Raw genomic sequence first — 19,352 nt, 5'->3', positions numbered from 1 at the left:
TTTGTTACCCATCCCACCTTCAGATCCATCAGACAAGCGGGATGACAGAACAAAGAAACTGACACAGTGGCTCCTAATAAATTAATGACAGCTCATCGCTTACATGAAACCTGGCATTGAGATCTCATTATAAAATTTAAATCCTAGGGAATAAAATAAAATAGTCAATGCAAAACTGTAGAAAGGCAAACAGGAGGTGATGTTTTTTTCTCCTCTTCATGAACTTCAGTGTTGTACAAAATAAAAAGGATCGTGCATTAAAGGGAGAGTCATTCTTGACCTTAAAGGAGGACCTCAGCATTCTGATGTAATGTGTCTCAGGTGCAACAGTCACCACCATCACCCACCACCATCACCCGCACCGTCACCCGCCACCGCCGCCACCACATGCTAACCTTTCTCTACAATGGGTAGCTTTAAAGCAGTAGAATAAATACTTCACTCTATGCCAATGTCATCTTAGATTTATTTTTTTTAGCACCTTGCACAGAATTAGGAGAATAAGATATTCTATTAAAGTACTAAAGATTGGTAAAGCTTTGATTGCAGTTCTTATCATCCATAAAAGCACTGGGTCTCTCTAGAGAACATAATTTTCTGTTTGAACAGGGCAGTCTTCACAAGATGTGTCTGAACTCAGACACGCAGATGTTCAGATGAGCTGCGGACACTCCGTCATCAAAACTGGGGCGTGGATGATTAGAGAAGGACTGGAAGAGTGAAACCCTACCTTGACTATTGTGGAAACCATGTTCAGGGTTAGCCATTATGTTGTCCTTTCCCTGGGAGGCCGAGTGATCCCATCTGGCCAACTCTGCCCTTCCCTGAACCCCCCGCCCCACCTCCTTCCTCTGGTATCAGCTCAGATTTCAGAGATGTGGTCAGAAGCATCCTGAAAATGCTCAGCAGAGCTCAGAGTGAAGTATTTATGCTCGCTCTATAATTTCCAGTGATATTTATATCCAGCTTCTTAAAAGTCCCAGCCAAGTCATCTCATTTGGTTGAGCGATTCTCTCACAGAGAGGCTTTAAGCAGACGCAATTTATATTGAAAAATCACATGCATGTTTGAAGGTACCTTTCATCAGGAGAGAGTGGGTCAGCCTGCGTGCATTCAGGAGCGGCCCAGATACCCGAGCTACGTGTTGGCAGCTGACCCCCACAGATGCTGGTCAGACAAGAGGCAATGTAGAACCATCCTTAATTTAGTACACATTCTTTAATTTTCCTGGCAGACAAGATACACCATTTGTGACGTTGGGGGGGTGAGGGGGGGAACCAGGGGGAGTCGAAAAAGATGAAAAGAAAAACTCAGGATGTCAGAAACGGGAACGTGACATGTCCCCAACGTGACAAGGTTGGTGGTCTCGGGATGGGAGTGACAGAGGAGCTCCCGCTGCGTTTTGTGCTTTTACAGAGGTAAAGACTGGTGGGACAGGGGACTGACCTGCTTAAAACAACTCCTGGGATTTATTTCAGAACCCACCTGCGGGGAAAATGACTCCCCAGTTATGTGGGGAGCAGCTGGTGGATTTGGATAAGGGACAGAAGGTAATGGATTGCGAGCCATTAGGAACCCTGTGAGGTTTGGGTTTATTTTATCTATTTTAGCACTGCCAAGAATTTTTGTTTTAAATTTATTTCATATTTTATTATTGTAAGTAATTTTGAGCAAAATTTAAGTTAGCATCTTTAACAGAATGTAACTACATCACAAAGTCAATTTCTAGAGAACTCTATGAAACTGTATACTCTTTGGGGATACTAAAGATATCAGCCCACAGAGAGGAAGAACGGGGTGTTCATGTGACCTGATAGCGAATTTCCAAAACCATCTCTGTGACCAATAAAGACTAATTTAACCAATTATCAACAGTTACTTCTCTGACTTACATGCTCACATCTCTATTTCAAGCCTGAGCATCATTGTACTTACACGCTAAGTAGCGAAGAGAGAGCAAAAGTAAGGACATCTGGAGAGAACATTAATGGACAACAGTCATTCATGTGTTAAACATTTGAAAACTATGATTTTCTTCACCAATCTCAACCAGACCTTTAGAAGGCCACGGCAGCAGTGCACCAAATGAACGTTAAGACACTCTTGTACCCCTAAATTAAAGAATGCTCTACCCCATCCATACCATGACCAAGAGAGACTCACACAACTGCAGCCTGGGGGCAAAGTTTCTGTCCTTTATGAGTGCATCCAGCTGGAAGACACACATTTCAAGGTTCCATCACGGAACAAGTTTATCTATGCCAGATAATAGGGTGTAGCTTGATTTATTTAGAAATGAAATCATTTACGTCAAACAGTTTTAACATAAGTGTAAGTGACTGCTCCAATCACGTGCTCCAAGGAGGGCTATGAAATGCCAGTGAAACAAACAATATGTAAAGGACCGCCAAACTTTCAGTGTCTATTTCCTTGAACACTTATTTATGACTCTGCCTGGACTGCCAAGCTTCAGAGTCACTTTTGCTTCTTTCAGTTTTCTGTTTCTCCTATTTGAGAAAAGTAAAAATGGTCTTTGAAGGAAAGAGAACAAGCCCAGACTGCCTAGAGGAGTCTTAGACCCCATCCTTGGAGAATTTATTGTGAAATGCACCAGTCCTAATAAGGTGGCTTTGAAGCAGTCCTACGTGACTTAGTTTAGATAATCTGGGTTTTATGCTATAAACCAAATACTTGGTTATGAGTAAGGAACAGAGAAATCCTGATTCACTTCCCTAAAGACTGCTAGAGAAACACAGTACCAACCAACAGTCTCTACAGAGCAGCTGGAGGGGAGGAAGATCTAAACGGAGAGTTCCAAAGACTAAAGAAATACCATTTCTCCCAGCCTCAGCAAGGAAACAAAATCTGGATGCTAGACACCGCATTCTTTACTCCATATCCCATCTGTCCCAAGGAGAGGAACTCCAGACTTGTGGTAATGTCCACCTTCCAGAATCAGGATGAACCAGCACGCATATGTATGACTTGTAGCCACATGTCTTGCACTTACAATAAAAGGAAAACTGAAATGCAGAGTCAGTGAGAATGACCACTCAGGGGACAAGCCAGCTGCAGGCAGGGAAAACCACAGACACTCACCCACGCACCCCTCTCGACTGCCTTCCCTGCCTCAAGCTCTAGTTGATCATTAAGGAGGGACTGTCCACCCCCCCTCCTTGAACTGACTGCAGACTGAGGGACGGAGATCTCCACTTGGAAGCTCTGCCCTCCCAATGTCCAAAGAGCAAAACAATGAGGATCCAAGTAGTAGTTCATAGGCAAAGTATTGTATCTTTTGAGGGATAAGATGGATATTTTATCACTTTTTGATTTAAACCTCCCTGTTCCCAAAACTGACCTCAGGATATTTCCAGGATGAAAGAGAAAGCTCTTTTTAGTGCTGATATTCTTATTTTTAAATGCTTGTATGGACCCTTGTTTTCTCCTTCCCCATTCAGTTAGCCTGGGACAATAGTTCCCGGGGACAGCAGCCCCTTCCAAAGCCAAAGGCCCTCAGCACGGAGTGACAGCAGTCTGGGGTCCCCTGTATTACATTTCTGCTGAGCTCATGGGATTCCTGAAACTCATTTAAAAATAAGGAGTCCAGGGGCACCTGGGTGGCTCAGTGGGTTAAAGCCTCTGCCTTCGGCTCAGGTCATGATCCCAGTGTCCTGGGATCGAGCCCCACATCAGGCTCTCTGCTTGTCGGGGAGCCTGCTTCCTCCTCTCTCTATCTCTGCCTGCCTCTCTGCCTACTTGTGATCTCTGTCTGTCAAATAAATGAATAAAATCTTTAAAAAAAAAAAAAAAAATAAGGAGTCCAAGACGAAGCACATGCGACCCTCAGGACAAGGGGCCCCAAGAAGCTTCCCTGGGCGAGGGCAGCCAGGCAGCAAATGAGCACCACCCACACCCGTAGCCCATCCACACCTCCTGGCCTCCTGTGAACACCCTTACATGCACATGAACAGAGTGCAACCCCATACCTGACCCTAAGTAAGAGAGAAGAGAAAGAATTAAAGGGAGACCAAGACCTGGGGGTGGAAGGGAGAAAGAGGGAGGGGTAGAGGGAGGGAGAGAGAGACATGGATGGACACAAGTGGGGAGAGGGTGAGGGGAGGGGAGGAGGAAATGGGCAGGGACCTAGAGGCCTATGGAGGGTGGGAAGCAAGAGGAACAGGTGGGGCGGGGATCAGAAGTCGGGGCAAAGTGTAGCGGGGGTCCAAGAAGGAGAGCAGAGGTGTGCTGGAGTGGTAGAAAGAAGAAAGGGGTAAGGAGGGGAATGTCCCCAGGAGGGAAGGGGAGAAGAGAGTCCAAGAGGGAATGAACAACATAAAGACGTTGGGGAAGCCTTCAGACGTTCCTTCCACCTCCCCACGTGCTCTCTGCCTCCGTGGGAGGTCACCAGCCGGCAGGGTTGTCCCCCCACACCTGTGTGCACATACGGCCCTTTCCAGGGCAGCTGCTCCCTAGCTGCCAGCACCCCGCTCCACAGCTACCCCTCTCTCCAGGAATCCGCACACAAGACGCAGGGGCTCATCCAGGGCTTTCAGTGAAATGTGGTGACAGAATTTCCAGAATGGTCACCACCAGTCTGCATTGATGGTTCTTGCTGGAGTGCAAGTGCTTCAGGACACAAAGTTAATGGAGGAGGGGGGCCTCTGATTAACCCTGCCTGGGAGGAAAGCTCTGCGGTGAAGGTCTGCACCTCCCCAAGGTGCCCAGGATGGTGGAAGGGTGTGGCCGGCAACAGGACTGAGCGGTCTGACTGGCTGCTTCGTGGAGCCCTAAAGCCCTTGCAGATCCACAGAAAACCACTTTGAGTCACTAACGATGACATGACTGTTTCCCCAGCCTTCTCTTGGGGTGTCTGCCTGCTGGATCCCTGTTGGAAGGCCATGCAGCCTGAGCCATTTTGGGGGAAGAGGCAGAGAATTCACATTCACTTAAGTGAATCTTCCCCATGGTTCCAGGTTCAACTCATGATGTACTTCTCTCAAGTCACTGCTTGGCCCAACTCTCATGGAACCTTTTCTTCTATGAATTCAGTGCCACCCACACTGTTGACAGCACCTGACTTTGTAACGATCACGGTCCTCTTTTCCTAAAAGCATTTTACCTGGTAGAATTACCAACCCGGCTGGGCTGTGATGCTTTCTAGGGCAGCAGAGCTTCATGGAAAGAGCTTGGGCTTTGATTCAAACAGACCTGGACCGGAACCCTCAGTCCTTGTAAAGAACAGGAGTACTTAATGTCATGAAGGCTTAGCCTACTTATCTGGAAAGGAAACCTACAGGAGCTCAGTGGGACAAGGTTGCTGCTCTGTCTTGCAGCTCGTGCTCCATTAGCTCGAGACACACCCCATGGGGTCCCTCCTCCCCGCCGACTTCTGTGGGGCCAACAGTGGCCTGGAGCCAGTGGGCCGAGGCTGGGAAGCAAAGTCAGAGACTCCAAGGCCCCCAAACCTGCAGCAAACTTCCTTAACCTCATTTTTTTTTTTTTTTTTTTTTTTGCAATGGGTAAGATTAGCGTCAAACACATAATGTGATCCAGTCTGTCATCTCAGAAACTGGAGTCCCCTCCATGTCATTCTTGCCTGAATTTTCTTTCTTGTCACCTCTTTCCCCATTACCTGATATGGGAGGGATGCTAAGACTCCCTAACTCTCCTCTCCATGTCCCTGCTTTGGAAGCCTTCTCCAACTCTGGAGCAGACACAAGCTTACAACACTGGCACAACTCCTGAGGCCATGGTTTTGTTCAAAGAAGTATTTTGGGTTTTTTGCACAACATATGTAGTTTTTTAAAAAAATGCCTTCCTGCCCTTAGTGAAAATAAAGCACATGCAAGATCATCATAGCAAACATTCTTAGTAAAATTATCACAAGCATTCTTCTCTGGCACATTTGAATTGCTATTTATTCTTTGATTACAGACACATCACAATTTGTCTAACTATACATTATCAAATATTCACGCTTGATATATATTTTCCCACTATTTCAAATGACTATCCTTAAACACACATCTTTGTACACGTCCATAAATATTTCCATAGCATAAAATCTGCAAGCCACACTGATTAGCCAAAGGCATTTTTATAGTTTCTGGTGCCCATTCATTGTTTCACATAATTCCAAGAAGGTCCTATCATTTTATGTTACCAGCAGTGTTTCCAACTCCCCCTGACCTTAGGAAGTGACTCCTCACTCCTTTTTTGATGGTAGTGGTGGTGATTTTATTTTGCCTTTAACTTTTGGAAAAATGTTCTGGTCTTCATAGACAACATGGGAACGGGGAACCAAGTTCTTACTTATTTGACTCAACCAGACAGAGCACAACAGAACTCAACTCTTGGGCCATTTGTGTGTTCATCTCCTAAAAACAGGGCCCTTGGCCAGACTTTGGTGCCTGGCCCCAACGCCTCTGAATACAGTGGCAAACACCACCTCCAGCCCGATGCCTGGCCATAAGACCTGCTTCAGTGCAAACTTGGTGAGTGAATGAAAAGGTATCTGTTTATTGTTATAGCTTCTTCAAGATATAAGAAAAATAATTAAACTAGGGCAGCCCCTGGAATTAGGAATATTATCTAAAAAATCAAAGAGTCAGCTGCACCAAAACCACGCATAGTCTTATTTTCTTCATGATTTGGCTTTTGCAGATCTGAGCTTTCCCTCCCCAGGTAAACAAAGGGAAGATTTTTACACTAAGCATATTGGGGAAAGAAAGGGCTTTCTTTCTTTGCTAACATCTTCCTTTCTATGCTAACATGTACGACTGAACAGAAATCTAATGCAAGATGCATCAAACAAGGATAAAATCTCTGGAGAACAGACCCAGGCGGTATGTTAATACCATACAGTGTAGAGCCCATGCCGGCATTTCCATTACAAAAATCCTATAATCCAAAGCCAGAGCAAATTGAATAAATAACCAATAATTAAGCTTTTGTCCCTCTCTTATTCTGGGAAAATAGTTTAAAAATTAAATTGTGCATGTAGATATGAAAGAATTAGTCACTGGTGTTAATTAATTAGGAATCTGCAAATAATTCCCTACATCCCCAATCCATTTTTTCTGTCCCTATCTCAATATGAGCATTTTTCATTTTGTTGTTGTTTTTAGGGGAAAAGCTCTTCTCTAAGAGTCTTAGAATCATAAATTATCAGAGTAAAACAGATGCTGAAAATCATCTAGTATGAAAAATCATCACACTAACTTTAAAAATAAAGAAATTGTACCTCAGAGAAATTATAAATGGCAGAACCCAAGTCTATGAAATAATGACTTAATTCCATCTCCTCACAAATTCTTTTTTTTCTTCTTTCTTTCTTTAGAGGGAGAGAAAGAAGAGGCAGAGAGAGGGAGAGAAAAAATCTTAAGCCGGCTCCATGCCCAGCCCAGAGCCTGACAGGGGGCTTGATCTCACCACTCTGAGATCAGGACCTGAGCAGAAACCAAGACTCAGACACTTCACTGACTGAGCCATCCAGGCACCCATCCTCTCAAATTCTAATAGAGCTTTGTTTTTGTTTAATTTATATATAACTGTCTTTTATTAGAGGAACGTGAAAGCATGAGGTCCGCTAGGCATTTGTCCTTAGCAAGCAGGACTTCACAGTGTCAGTTTATGTTGGGTAGAATCTGACAGAAACACAAAGCTAGCCATTTTCACGAATTTAGATGTCATTTAGATATTCAGAGTGACATGACTGAATCCTGGAGCTGAACAGATTTTAAGTATCTTCCAGTACAACCTCTTTCACATTTGAGGTGACTGAAGACCACAGAGGTGGTGACATAGAAGGCCACCCAGTTAGAGGGGCAGAGCTGGTATTTTGTAACTCCTGGCTCGAGGGCCCTTCCACCATATCAAGCTGGGATTTCTATATTATAGTCTGGTACTGCATCTGGCATTTTTAACAGATAAAAATCTCAGGTGTTACAAAATATCCATTTGTGACCCAGTCCGTTTCAAAGGCTGTGCACTGTGGCCCTGTTTTTTCAGTCACCTTCTGCAGTTGAAGGGCAGTCTTTGCTCTCAAAGTCTAGTTGGTCCATTGATTTCAAAAGACAAGACAAAAATACCACACGTCTGACCCTTATGGTACAAGATGAATTAAGTGCTGAAAAGCCAAAGAATGCTGCAGACACAGGCATTCCTGTCACTAATGATCAGGTGAAACTTGCTCTTTTCAGTCCTTCCTGCTGACTCGGGCCAATTGTCAGAATCCTTGGGGCTGGGCTGCACGGACTGAGGGGTGGGTCTGCCCCCAGCTCATCCATCTGGGGGTTGACATTCTTAAACCAGAGCTTCCTCGAGAGGAGGAGCCACCCCAGTGACATGGCAGCAGCAACCCCCTCTGCCACTATCTGTGATACTTTGATGAAGCCACGTGTCACTTCAGGTCTCGGTGGGCTCATGGGGAAAATGCCAGCATTCTCTCCAGCCCTACAGGGATATGGCCTAGGATTTAAGGGACAGTCATCTTCATACAGAGGAAGAAGGGGGTGACCTCAGGTGGACTCCTGATATGGCATTTGAGTCCTGAACCTTCTTTCTCTGTCGCTTGCCTGCCAAGCCAGTCAGCCTGTGGGGGCTGAATCACATTTTCGAGTGGGTGGGAGGATGCTGCAGTGGAACAGACTGCGTGATCCCCAGGAACAACTGGAGGGGCCAGAGTGAGATGGGCCAGGGACAGAAAAAGCAGAGATGCCTGGGCACAAAGCGGGGAGTGTGGGAGGCAGGGCTGACTCACTGGCTCTGAGGAGATCAAACACTCTTTAAGGCGCTGGCTCAATCCTAGGTTTGATCCTGCAGGCCAGGCATTGCGGGGGGGAAGGGGGGGAGCACAAATGCTGTACAAAATGCTTTTGAGAGGTGCTCGGCTGCTTTATCCCGCTTATTTGGGACGGCTCTCTCCCGAAGGTCTGCTGCAGCCCCCCCAAAGGATGGAGCACACAGCGACATGATAAAACCCCTTCTGTGTGTTCTCCTGGAAGACTTGTCCAAATTATGGTCTTGACCTGCACAGCAGTGGGGCACACCCATATCTCCAAGCCCACCATCCGGAGCCAGATTTGTAAATGTTACTTCCCGGCTATGACCAAGCTCAGCCAGCCTTTGCCTACCTTCCCCATCCTATTATTTAGATCCCAACACTGAGCAGCTCTAGGAGGTACTATTCACATCTGGGGTCACCATAAACTGGCATATTTAGTATGACCTTTTTCTGGCAGGTGACCATACAGGTTTTGAGGAAAGGGTAGCACAGAGATCATGTGGACTGCTGGCAGGACTGCCCATTCCAAACCCACATAAAGGCACAGGATCAACACAGAAGAGCAGCAAACTGGATTCTGAGCTTACAGAGGCTCTCATGAACTAAAATGTGGAGATGTCACCGTAGCTCTACTCAGGTCCCTAGGATCTTGCCCTATTGTTATCAAGATGAAAGACGACCTTAAATAAGTAAAAATACCAACAAAATGTGAGACCTCCTGAGAATAAAAGCCCATGTTCCAGCAGTGGTTATCTACAGAAATTCTATTAGTGGTCTGGAAAATCTCCAGAAGGCAATAACCTCCCCCACAGGCTCACTGCAGGCTTCTAGAGAGCACTGCCGAGCCTCAGAGTTGATGATAACCTTCTTAGAGGTGGTGACGATAGGCAGAAAGGGGAACTTCAGTCTGGGGTCCAAAACACTGCTAAACGCAATGTTCATACATACGACACAAATCTTAACCATTCTAGAAGGTAGAGTGAAGAACTAGATCATCAGTGAAGAAATGAAAGTGCTTTATCTAAATAGGTCACATTGAATGAGTCCTTCTAGTGACAAAATGTTAATGAGTTCTCCTCAATCTCATAAACTGGATTATATTTTTATGTTATCTTTTCTAAAAGCAGGTTTATAGGGGCGCCTGGGTGGCTCAGGGGGTTAAGCCTCTGCCTTCGGCTTGGGTCATGATCTCAGGGTCCTGAGATCGAGCCCCGCATCAGGCTCTCTGCTCAGCGGGGAGCCTGTTTTCCCCCTCTCTCTCTCTGCCTGCCTCTCTGCCTGCTTGTGATCTTTCTCTCTCAAATAAAAAAATGAATAAATAAAAAATCTTTAAAAGAAATAAATAAAAATAAAAGCAGGTTTATAGAGGTGTAATTCACACAGCATTTCACTTTCAGCACACAATTCTATGGATTGGAAAAACTCATAGTATCTCTAACTACCACCACCATCAAGATATGAAACAGTTTCATCACCCCAAAAATCCCCTCATGCTCCTTAGAGCCAACCCCTAGCCTAAATCTGACAACCAATGATTCGATAAAACTGGACTGTATTATAATACAAATTTCAACCCTGTTCAGACTTTCCTTTAAATATTCATCATAGGGGCGCCTGGGTGGCTCAGTGGGTTAAAGCCTCTGCCTTCGGCTCAGGTCATGGTCTCAGGGTCCTGGGATCGAGCCCCGTGTCGGGCTCTCTGCTCAGCAGGGAGCCTGCTTCCCTCTCTCTCTCTGCCTGCCTCTCTGCCTACTTGTGATCTCTGTCAAATGGATGAATAAAATCTTTAAATAAATAAATAAATAAATATTCATCATATTTCACTGATCCTGTGACAGACAGACAGACAGACACACACAGACACCCTCCCCCACACACATTTGAACACTGACTTTAGGATAAGTCTTACAATCAATGGTGTTTTACTAATATAACTGGCAAAAGATGTTTCTTTACAGAGATACATAAAATAATGATGTCTTATAATCTATGGTGCTTTCAAAAAAAATCAGTGAAGTGTGATGTTAAGTTCTTTATTTTTTTAACATTCGTTGAATATTTACTATGTGTGAAGCATTCTCCTAGACACTGAAACTACGAAAATGAACAACATGGCCCACAAGAACTATCGCTGGAGACAGATATTATCAATTATGATATAACGCAATAATGTCTATAGCAGAGAGTTATCCACCTACTAGGACTAAATAAGATTATCTTTAGATTGATGACTCTTCTTTCAGGCAAAATCCCTACTCCCTCCCCCCACTCAGATCCTTCCATGAACACAGGAAGTAGGATGAAGGAGGTACGGTCCGCCTTCACTCAGCTCATTCCGGGAATGAGTTATAGGCGCTCCATCTGACATATTGCCTAGGAACAATCCAATTATTTCTTCCATAAAACACTGTTGTGGTAGGGAAGCCTCATTTTAGTGTTCAACAGCTGCAAGGCTTTTAGGATAATATCAGAAGACAAGTCACTGAAAATAACTGTTCCATCTGTAAAAGGCAGACACCAAGCTTTCATAGACATGCTTCAAGGTCCCTGAATTCTTCCCTGGACAATTTTTAAAAGGGAATGTAGAGAAGAAAAGTGAGTGAGTGCCCTTACCTGGTTCTTGAAAGTGTTCTTCATTTGACAGAGTTCTAGACAAGATCAGTATTAATGCTTCTTTAAATTGGTCAAAATGTACCTAAAAATAAACAGCAAAAAATAAATTCAAAATAGTTTCCACAGCCTTAAGAAAGTAAATCCATCTTCAAGGTACCAGAACCATTAGGTAGCATCCTGACAGCTTCGAAGTGAGTCATAACTTGCTTTTGTCCCCTTTTCTTCATTTCTGTAAAGCACTGAAGGCAAAGTGGGCTGATCATTTCTGACACCCAGCATCATAAACACTAATGTCAACATCAATATTTATTCAACCCTGAGGGGGAAAGCTATAGAGCAAAACCCTCTTTATAAACTCAGGAAAAGATGTGTTTTGAACTCAACTCCTTTTATTTTTCTGAACAAGACCACAAGAGAAAGAGGTTAAGTGAGATTTTAGGAAAAACTCCCCAAGTAAATGATCCATTGTAACAATGCCCCCAGGATGCTTTCATCTCTTCAGACATTCTCGAGGAGAACGAGCAACCGTTTCAGGATGACTTGAGTATAGTCTTGCCTGAGGCAGGTATATAATATTTACCGCCCAAGGCCCCTGTGATTCTATAAACAAAAAAATCAATAGCAAACACAAAGAATAAAAGAACCTTGGGAAGCATTTTCTTGAATTTTTAAACACACAATTACCTTGATAGAAGGATGAATTACTCAGAATTGGGATATTGCTACGGCTGAAGGGGTAAAATGATTTTCTTTACGGCCAAGTGTATTCTTCTGTAACTTAAATTTATGTGACCTCACCATGGGGCAGAAGGGAAAGATGGTATTCCTTCTCGTTTGATAACGGGGCACCTATTTATACAGAAGCCAGTATATTTATACAGAAGTCAGTTGATTTGATATTTGTGCTGCTATGGGTCTCTTTGGACATCATTATAAAATACTGCCTAGAAGTTGGAATATAGGTGACAGTGACACTGCCAAATTATACTGGGAAAAGCAGGAAACCTCGTCAGTTACCTAAACAGTGGAGAAAGGAAAGCATGTCTTATCCATGCAAATCGATGCAAGGGAGAGAAGTCCATCAAGGTTCCTATGTCATAAAATTATATATGCTTGCAATTCATTACATTCTCCCCAAGTATATGTGCTTTTTCTACCACATCCATTTTCATCACTTACAATTACTTTCTAAAATCATGTTCCTTTAGCCAGTATAGACTAAAAAGCAGCATACTCTGTGGAGACAGCAGAAATCTGTCAAGGCAGGGGGTGGCCTGGGTGGCTCAGTGGGTTGGGCATCCGACTCTCGGTTTCAGCTCAGGTCAGGATCTCAGGGTCGTGAGATTGAGCCCCGTGTAAGGCTCTGTGCTCAGAGGATGGTCTGTTTGGAAGTCTCTTTCTCCTTCTCCCTCTGCCCCTGCCCTCCTCCTCTCCCACTTAAAAAAAAAAAAAAAAAAAAAAAGGCAATCCATCAAGGGAAGCAGGGCATCCGCTAGAGAGCCAGGGCGCAGCAGTCAACAGAAGGTTAAGAGACTGAAAGGGACAAATGACTAAGGAGCCTGCAGGAGGAAGAGGGTCAAGACCTGCTGCTGGCCCAAAGTCTGAGCATGGGCTTTAGGCACTGGGGCAACCTGGCTCCTGTTTCCAAGGGCAAGGCAGTCTCCCCAGCAGCAGCCAGTTCACAAACAGCACATACCCAAGGGCTCTCCCATCTTGGACACTTGCCAGGCATTTACCACTGCCTACTAGAACCATCCTTTCCCCTTAGGGTGGGCAGTAGGAGGGTTAGGAGCACAGGCTTGGCGCTGGAGCCAGCCGGGTCCAGGATCCGACCCTGCCCCAGCCACCGCCTTCCCGCTGTAGCTCAACAACTCACCCTCTCTGCGCTTGAGTTTGCTCAGGTATAAAAATGGGGACCTCTAACAATTTTTTTTTAATTTTTTAAAAGATTTTATTTATTTATTTGACAGACAGAAATTACAAGTAGGCAGAGAGGCATTTCAGAGAGAGAGGGGGAGGCAGGCTCCCTGCTGAGCAATTCAGAGAGGTGGGGGGAGGCAGACTCCCTGCTGAGCAAAGAGCCCGATGTGAGGCTCTATCCCAGGACCCTGAGATCATGACCTGAACTGAAGGCAGAGGCTTTAACCCACTGAGCCACTCAGGCGCCCCACCTCTAACAATTTTTATGATCCATCCAACAAATATCTATGGGGCAGCTACTATGGGCTGGGCACTATCCTAGCGAACAAGAGTGACGGAGATCATGCCACCACGGGGCTCATCTTCCAGAGACGGCACAGTGAGCCCGGGCACCCACCGTGTCAAGTGCACGGCAAGTATTTCATGTGATTTGTAACAACACCTCCCTCACAGCAGCAGGAGGAAATCCAAACGAGAGTTACACGACGTGTCTAGAATTTCCAGGGACCTAGCAGGTACTCAGCAAGTGATAGTAAAGCCACTTGGTGTAGTTAATTACCGATAGGTAAATGCTAGTTACTACCAATCGGTATATGGCATGACTGCTTCCTCGACTTGTACAGAGAGATGGCCACATTTTTAAGCAAAGCCTTGAGAGTAACCAGGACAGCCAGGGGGCATGGTGACAGCCGGGATCTTGCCTCCCCACTGAGATCTGGACAGGTGCCCCCCATCAGAGAGACGTATCCAGCATGCTGTGTTTAGGGACCTCAGTTTGGAGGTTTCTCTGCTTGTAGGATACTAATGGGAAGGGCCTGAAAGAAAACTCCGTCTCTCCTTCCCAGCTGTGAGTTGGACAGAAAGGGATCCTATTTCAAAAGGAAGGTAACTAGCCTTGAGAACTTCGAGTCCTTTACACTTCACTTATGGGTCTCTACTGAGTCTTCTAAAGACCTAAGCCTCAGCAGAGGCTACCAGAAAGAGCCCTTCTGAATCTAGTCCTGACATAGCTCAATTCAGTGAGTATGAGCTGTGAAGGTCGCCCAGAAGTCTATGGACCTCAATCTTACCCTGAAAAATGACCAAGGTACATACACTCTGGACATTAATCCCATTCAACTTCCATGACTTTGTTATACCACATCTGAGGGGCATTTAGCCCTCCTAGAAACACACCAGCCTCTGAGCCAGTAAAGCCTCATTTATACAGAGACTGCTTATCACACAACCCAAGAGCAGACAACTAGAACACAAACTAGTGGTGTCCAAAGCTGAGGAAGGTGCTAGAAAGCCCACACACTCTTCTCACAGAAAATGCTGCCCAAGCAGCTCAGGAACTATTTACATCACTTTACCTGATTTATGAGTAGCTCTGTTGTCCTGCTTCCCCACCCACCACAGATGAGAAGCAGCAAACAAGAGACAGGAGTACTCGGGGGTAACCACTCCAAGAAGTAATGACTGACATCTTGGGATTGAGTAAAAAGACATGAATTCTCTTCCCTCAAGCAAAAATACAGCACTATTTTTATACTTAAAACACCTGGTTTTAAAAACTATACCAACTGTTTAAAAAGCCATGGTATCAAAAACCTAATAAGCTGGGCTTGTTTAGTGCTGAGGCAAGGATTATGTGCCACCAAGAAAATCCTGAGAGAACGGCTCTTATAACACAGATAAATAACTGACAGACCAAGAAGATTTTAAATGATTGTGAATAACCTTATTTTGTGTCATATCCTCTTTGGTAGGGTAAAACTTTAATAAAATGTTTGTAATCCCCAGTGGTTAATTCTTTTTTTTAAGACTGTCACTAAATGGGGTAAGAGATCCAATTATTAGAAAATTGAATGAAATGTGGGTCCTGGATCACACGAGAGGAACCAGGTATGTTATTGCTGGTTCAATCTTTCCCAGGCATTTGGTCATTTGGATCTCACAACATCCATGGGAGTTGGTCAAGGCAGGCATCTCCCCATAGAACTGAGGAGACAGAGCATGAAGAAGGCATGTGCCTTGATGGGCACCTCACATCTTGAAACCTTGGGGTTACCTGCAGAACCCAGGCCTTCCGACTGGACTCAAAGCCTGGCAGCCCTGCCCGCCCCAGACAGGCTTCACTGCTGGTCTGACATCTCAGGGAAATCCCTGTGCCCCGCCTGGTGGTCAGATCCTCGACACAAACCCCACTAAAGCAACATGCTGGGATGACAGGGGGTAAAAGAGCAGGAAGAGAATCTTAACCGTGGGAGAGCAGAAGAGAGGAAAGCTGATAGCACCTAGAAGGTAGGGTCAGGTGAGAGCTTTGAAACTCGTGGGAGAGTTTCGGGACATTTGGCTTCACGAAGATATTCCCAGGCAGAGCTATACCGTTTCCAAAATGGACCTATTAGATGAGCCACATTTTTTTTTTTAAAGGAAAAGGGTCTATAAAAGACTAGACATGATGAACTCAGAGGTTCTTCATAATCCAACAGTGCCTATCTGATGGACCTCTTCAACACACACAGACACACACACACACACACACACACACACCTAAAAATCCAGAAGTGAAAACACAGCAAACTGGTCAAAACAACTGTCGTTCAGTCTTAAACTGATGTTTCTTTTTCCTTCTGCAAAGGCACATAGACGTTGGACCCTCCATTTTAGAGAACAGTAAATTCTGCATCTTCCAAGAAGATAATTCGCTCATAGAGGCAGGTGACTGCTATTTTCTGACAGTGCTCATGAATACTGATGTGGTGGAAAAGCCCCTGAGGGCACATCCCAGAACACAAACATTAATAAATGCCCTCTATTGTGAAGAAATGTGCACCAGTGGGCTCGCTAAGCTTGTAACTGGAATTTGTAAGTACCATTTTTCTCCTCCGAGGGAGCTTTGCTGTTGCCTTATGTTAAAATTTAGAAATCTTCACAAATATACAATCCAATTAAATCTCATGCGGTAACAAGCCTCCAAGCTGTGCTTCCCTGGGTTGGTACCCCCCTCATTTGAATAATAATTGCTGTCATTCATTTTACAAGCATTCCTCTATCTTATATGCCTCAAAGGGCAGTTTGCAGCAATGGGAAAATTACCTGACGCACTAAAAACACACATGACATTTAAACTAAATTAACAGGAAGACCAGTCAAGTCTGATTTTTTTTTTTGTCCTGTGTCACTCCCGCCTAATAGAAATTTACCTCATCATCTTTCCTCTCCACATTTTATTCGAATGCTCTTTTAGAAACACAATTTGCCTTTCTGAAGAAAGAAAGAAAGCATGGCATAAGAAACAAACATTACTTCAAACCACACACGCACGCACGCGCGCACACACACACACACACACACACACACACACATACACAGAAACCCTGTAACAGGAAGTAGAATAAGGAACTTAACGTTGCATAAAATTGTCTCCTGCAATCATGGAGATGAAATACATAGAGTTTCCACATGTGTGCAGGCAGCATTTCAAACAGCCCCGGGATGAGAGGCTCAAGCCAAGTGTTCAACCAAGTGATCTTATTAAACGAGACAAAGGCCTGCGTAACTATCACCACACCAAGGAGGTTCGGATCTCCTAATACAAAGGGAAATCGATGAAAGAACACTCCACACATGAAGGGGTAGCTGCCACGGGAAGAGAAAATTGGAAATCTCCAGAAGGTCACCGTGCAGAAAAATGATGTGTACAGCATTATGCAAAAGAGAAAGGATACAGATAGACACAGCTTCATAATGAAAGACATCGTTGTGAAATGTCTGATTCTAAATAACGCACTCAAGTTATTGTAGTCATTTACTGCAGACAATGAGAAGAGAGGCAAAGGCAAGTCCAAACCTAGAGCAAACGTTTGAGGTCGTACTCCAAGAGTGAGCCAAGGGGCCCTGCCTACAGATGGAAACAGATGCAAACTGCGGCCACACAAGAGAATTTCTAGCAAATCCATTCTCCATGCCTAGGAGCTTTCTCAGGAAATCATTACTGGGAAGCCACTATTTATCAAAGACCCATTCTGGGTATATAAAGGAGGGAGGGAGGAGAGAAGCAAATAGGCCGACCTAGAACATGGTAGTGAACTGTGTGCCCGGCTCTAGGATAAGTCTTTTGACACACACAATTCAATCCAACCCTCACCTGGGTGGCTTAGTCGTTAAGCCTCTGCATTCAGCCTAGGTCATGATCCCAGGGTCCTGGGGTCAGCCCTGTGTTGGACTCCCTGCTCAGTGGGAAGTCTGCTTCTCCCTCTCCCACTCACCCTGCTTGTGTTCTCTCCCTCTGTCGAATAAATAAGTAAAATCTTAAAAAGAAAACCAAAAAACAATTTTGTAAAGAGGGTATTATTTTTCCCATTATACAGATGAGGAAATTGAGGCTCAGCCTACTTAAGATAACGTGCCCATAGGGCTAAAAATGGCAAGAATCTGTACTTGAATCTGGGGCTGACTTCAAAGACTGTGCTCTAATCCTATACTGTCTTGATGTGGTGCTAGTGGTGATGGGGGTGGGGGTGGGGTGTGGAGAATGAGATTCTTTCTTGCCTATATTTGGAGTCTGAGGAGGCTGTGAAAACATGCACTCAAATTCAAGGATGGAGAATTTGGGTTCCTATCCTGCTGCTGCCTGAAATGAGTTGGACAGGCCAATGTACTTTTCCAATTCTGGGTTCCAAGGTTTCTCTGTCATACAGATGAACACTGAAGTCTAAACTCCGTGATAGACGCTAAAGAACTGTAAGTCCACTCTGTCCAAACAAGAAGCTACTCATAAGAGTATCAGTGGGATACTGCAGAAATCAAACTGGCGGTCTGGACCATACTTTCTCCAGAGAAAGATGCAGTCATCACTGAAATCAAGCAGGTAGGAGAGAACAGCCTTTCTGCACTTGTTCCCACCTTCAGCCCTCCCCTTGCTCTGGCTTCCCATTAGACTCAATAGCTCTAAGAGGCTCGAGGTTTGCAGCATGCAAAATCGAAGTTAATTTTGCAATGAGTTTGACAACAAAGTGTTAATAGAGAGTAGAAGCAAGTCTTGCAGCCTCGTAGTCAAAATGTTTTTGTTTTTTTTTTAAAGAATGTCTTCTTGTCTATAACTGAGCACCACTGGCCCTTGGGAGTTCAAGTCAACCCCAATGGATACTGTTGTAAAGGAAGGGAGTGATGGTTTAGAGTCACAAGACCAAATGGGAATGAGATAATACTCCCGTCCCCATTTCAGGTTAACCTATGGTGGTTAAACAGTAAGATACAGCAACTTTCAGACATTTAATAAGAGATGAAATGAGAAATGCTTGCCACCATTTCCTCCAAAGCATTTAAAAAGCCTCAGATCAATACTACGAAACAGAAGCATGAACATGGGGTAGTTGTAAATAGACACTATTTGATGATCAAGCACAATTTTGCACACGGAGAACAAGCCCAGATAATCACAACCAGAAAGTACTTCTGTAATTCTGATTTACTTATCAAATGGTTAAAATATGTATAAGAGAAAGAAATCTTAAAAAGCTTTTAGGGAACTGAAAACAAGCAAATCCACCATATGAAATTAATCACGATATTCATAAAAGAACCCCCAAGCACTTTAAAATGAAAGGTAGGAAAAGTGAGCTAAATCATATATTTGTAAAGCTATAAGATTTTAACACTAAATATTCCAAAGTGCCTTTGATGACCAAAGTCCACACACCAATGGGACTCTTTGGAAGTCAGCTGTGGGTTCTGCTACCAGGTGGCTTGTTCAGATTCTAAAGCGTGCCAAGGGCATGGAGCACCTCAGTGTCCAGATTCCCATCAAAGAGCAAAGCAAGGAAACTCCTTAGAATCTCAGGGAGCTGTTATGTCTCAAAGTTGCTATATTCCTCAAGTAAAGGAAAATGCATTTTTAAAACTGATAACGACAGCTTCAATAAAACCAAAGTAGACTATCATAGTTATGTCCTAATTTCTAATAAAAGAGAGAGGCATATGACTACATTTAATTTAAAAGACATATTTAAGAGAAAAGCAGATTAACAGAGGGGAAGGGAAGGAA

At 44.3% G+C, this 19,352-nt stretch overlaps 1 protein-coding gene across 9 annotated transcripts in view; it reads right to left on the bottom strand.

Moving 5' to 3' along the window:
- Positions 1 to 19,352, bottom strand: part of NIN (ninein) — a 93,606-nt gene that overhangs the window by 61,328 nt on the left and 12,926 nt on the right. For all 9 annotated transcript variants that reach the window (XM_032871145.1, XM_032871146.1, XM_032871147.1 and 6 more), the window contains exon 4: positions 11,399 to 11,480. In XM_032871145.1, coding sequence (XP_032727036.1) covers positions 11,399 to 11,480 — 82 coding nt within the window. The remainder of the gene's footprint in view (positions 1 to 11,398; positions 11,481 to 19,352) is intronic.

The sequence above is a fragment of the Lontra canadensis genome, unplaced genomic scaffold, assembly GCF_010015895.1.
Source record: "Lontra canadensis isolate GAN:19392208 unplaced genomic scaffold, GSC_riverotter_1.0 scaffold42, whole genome shotgun sequence".
Lineage (NCBI taxonomy): Eukaryota > Metazoa > Chordata > Mammalia > Carnivora > Mustelidae > Lontra > Lontra canadensis.
This window is presented reverse-complemented; position numbering and strand designations above follow the sequence as displayed.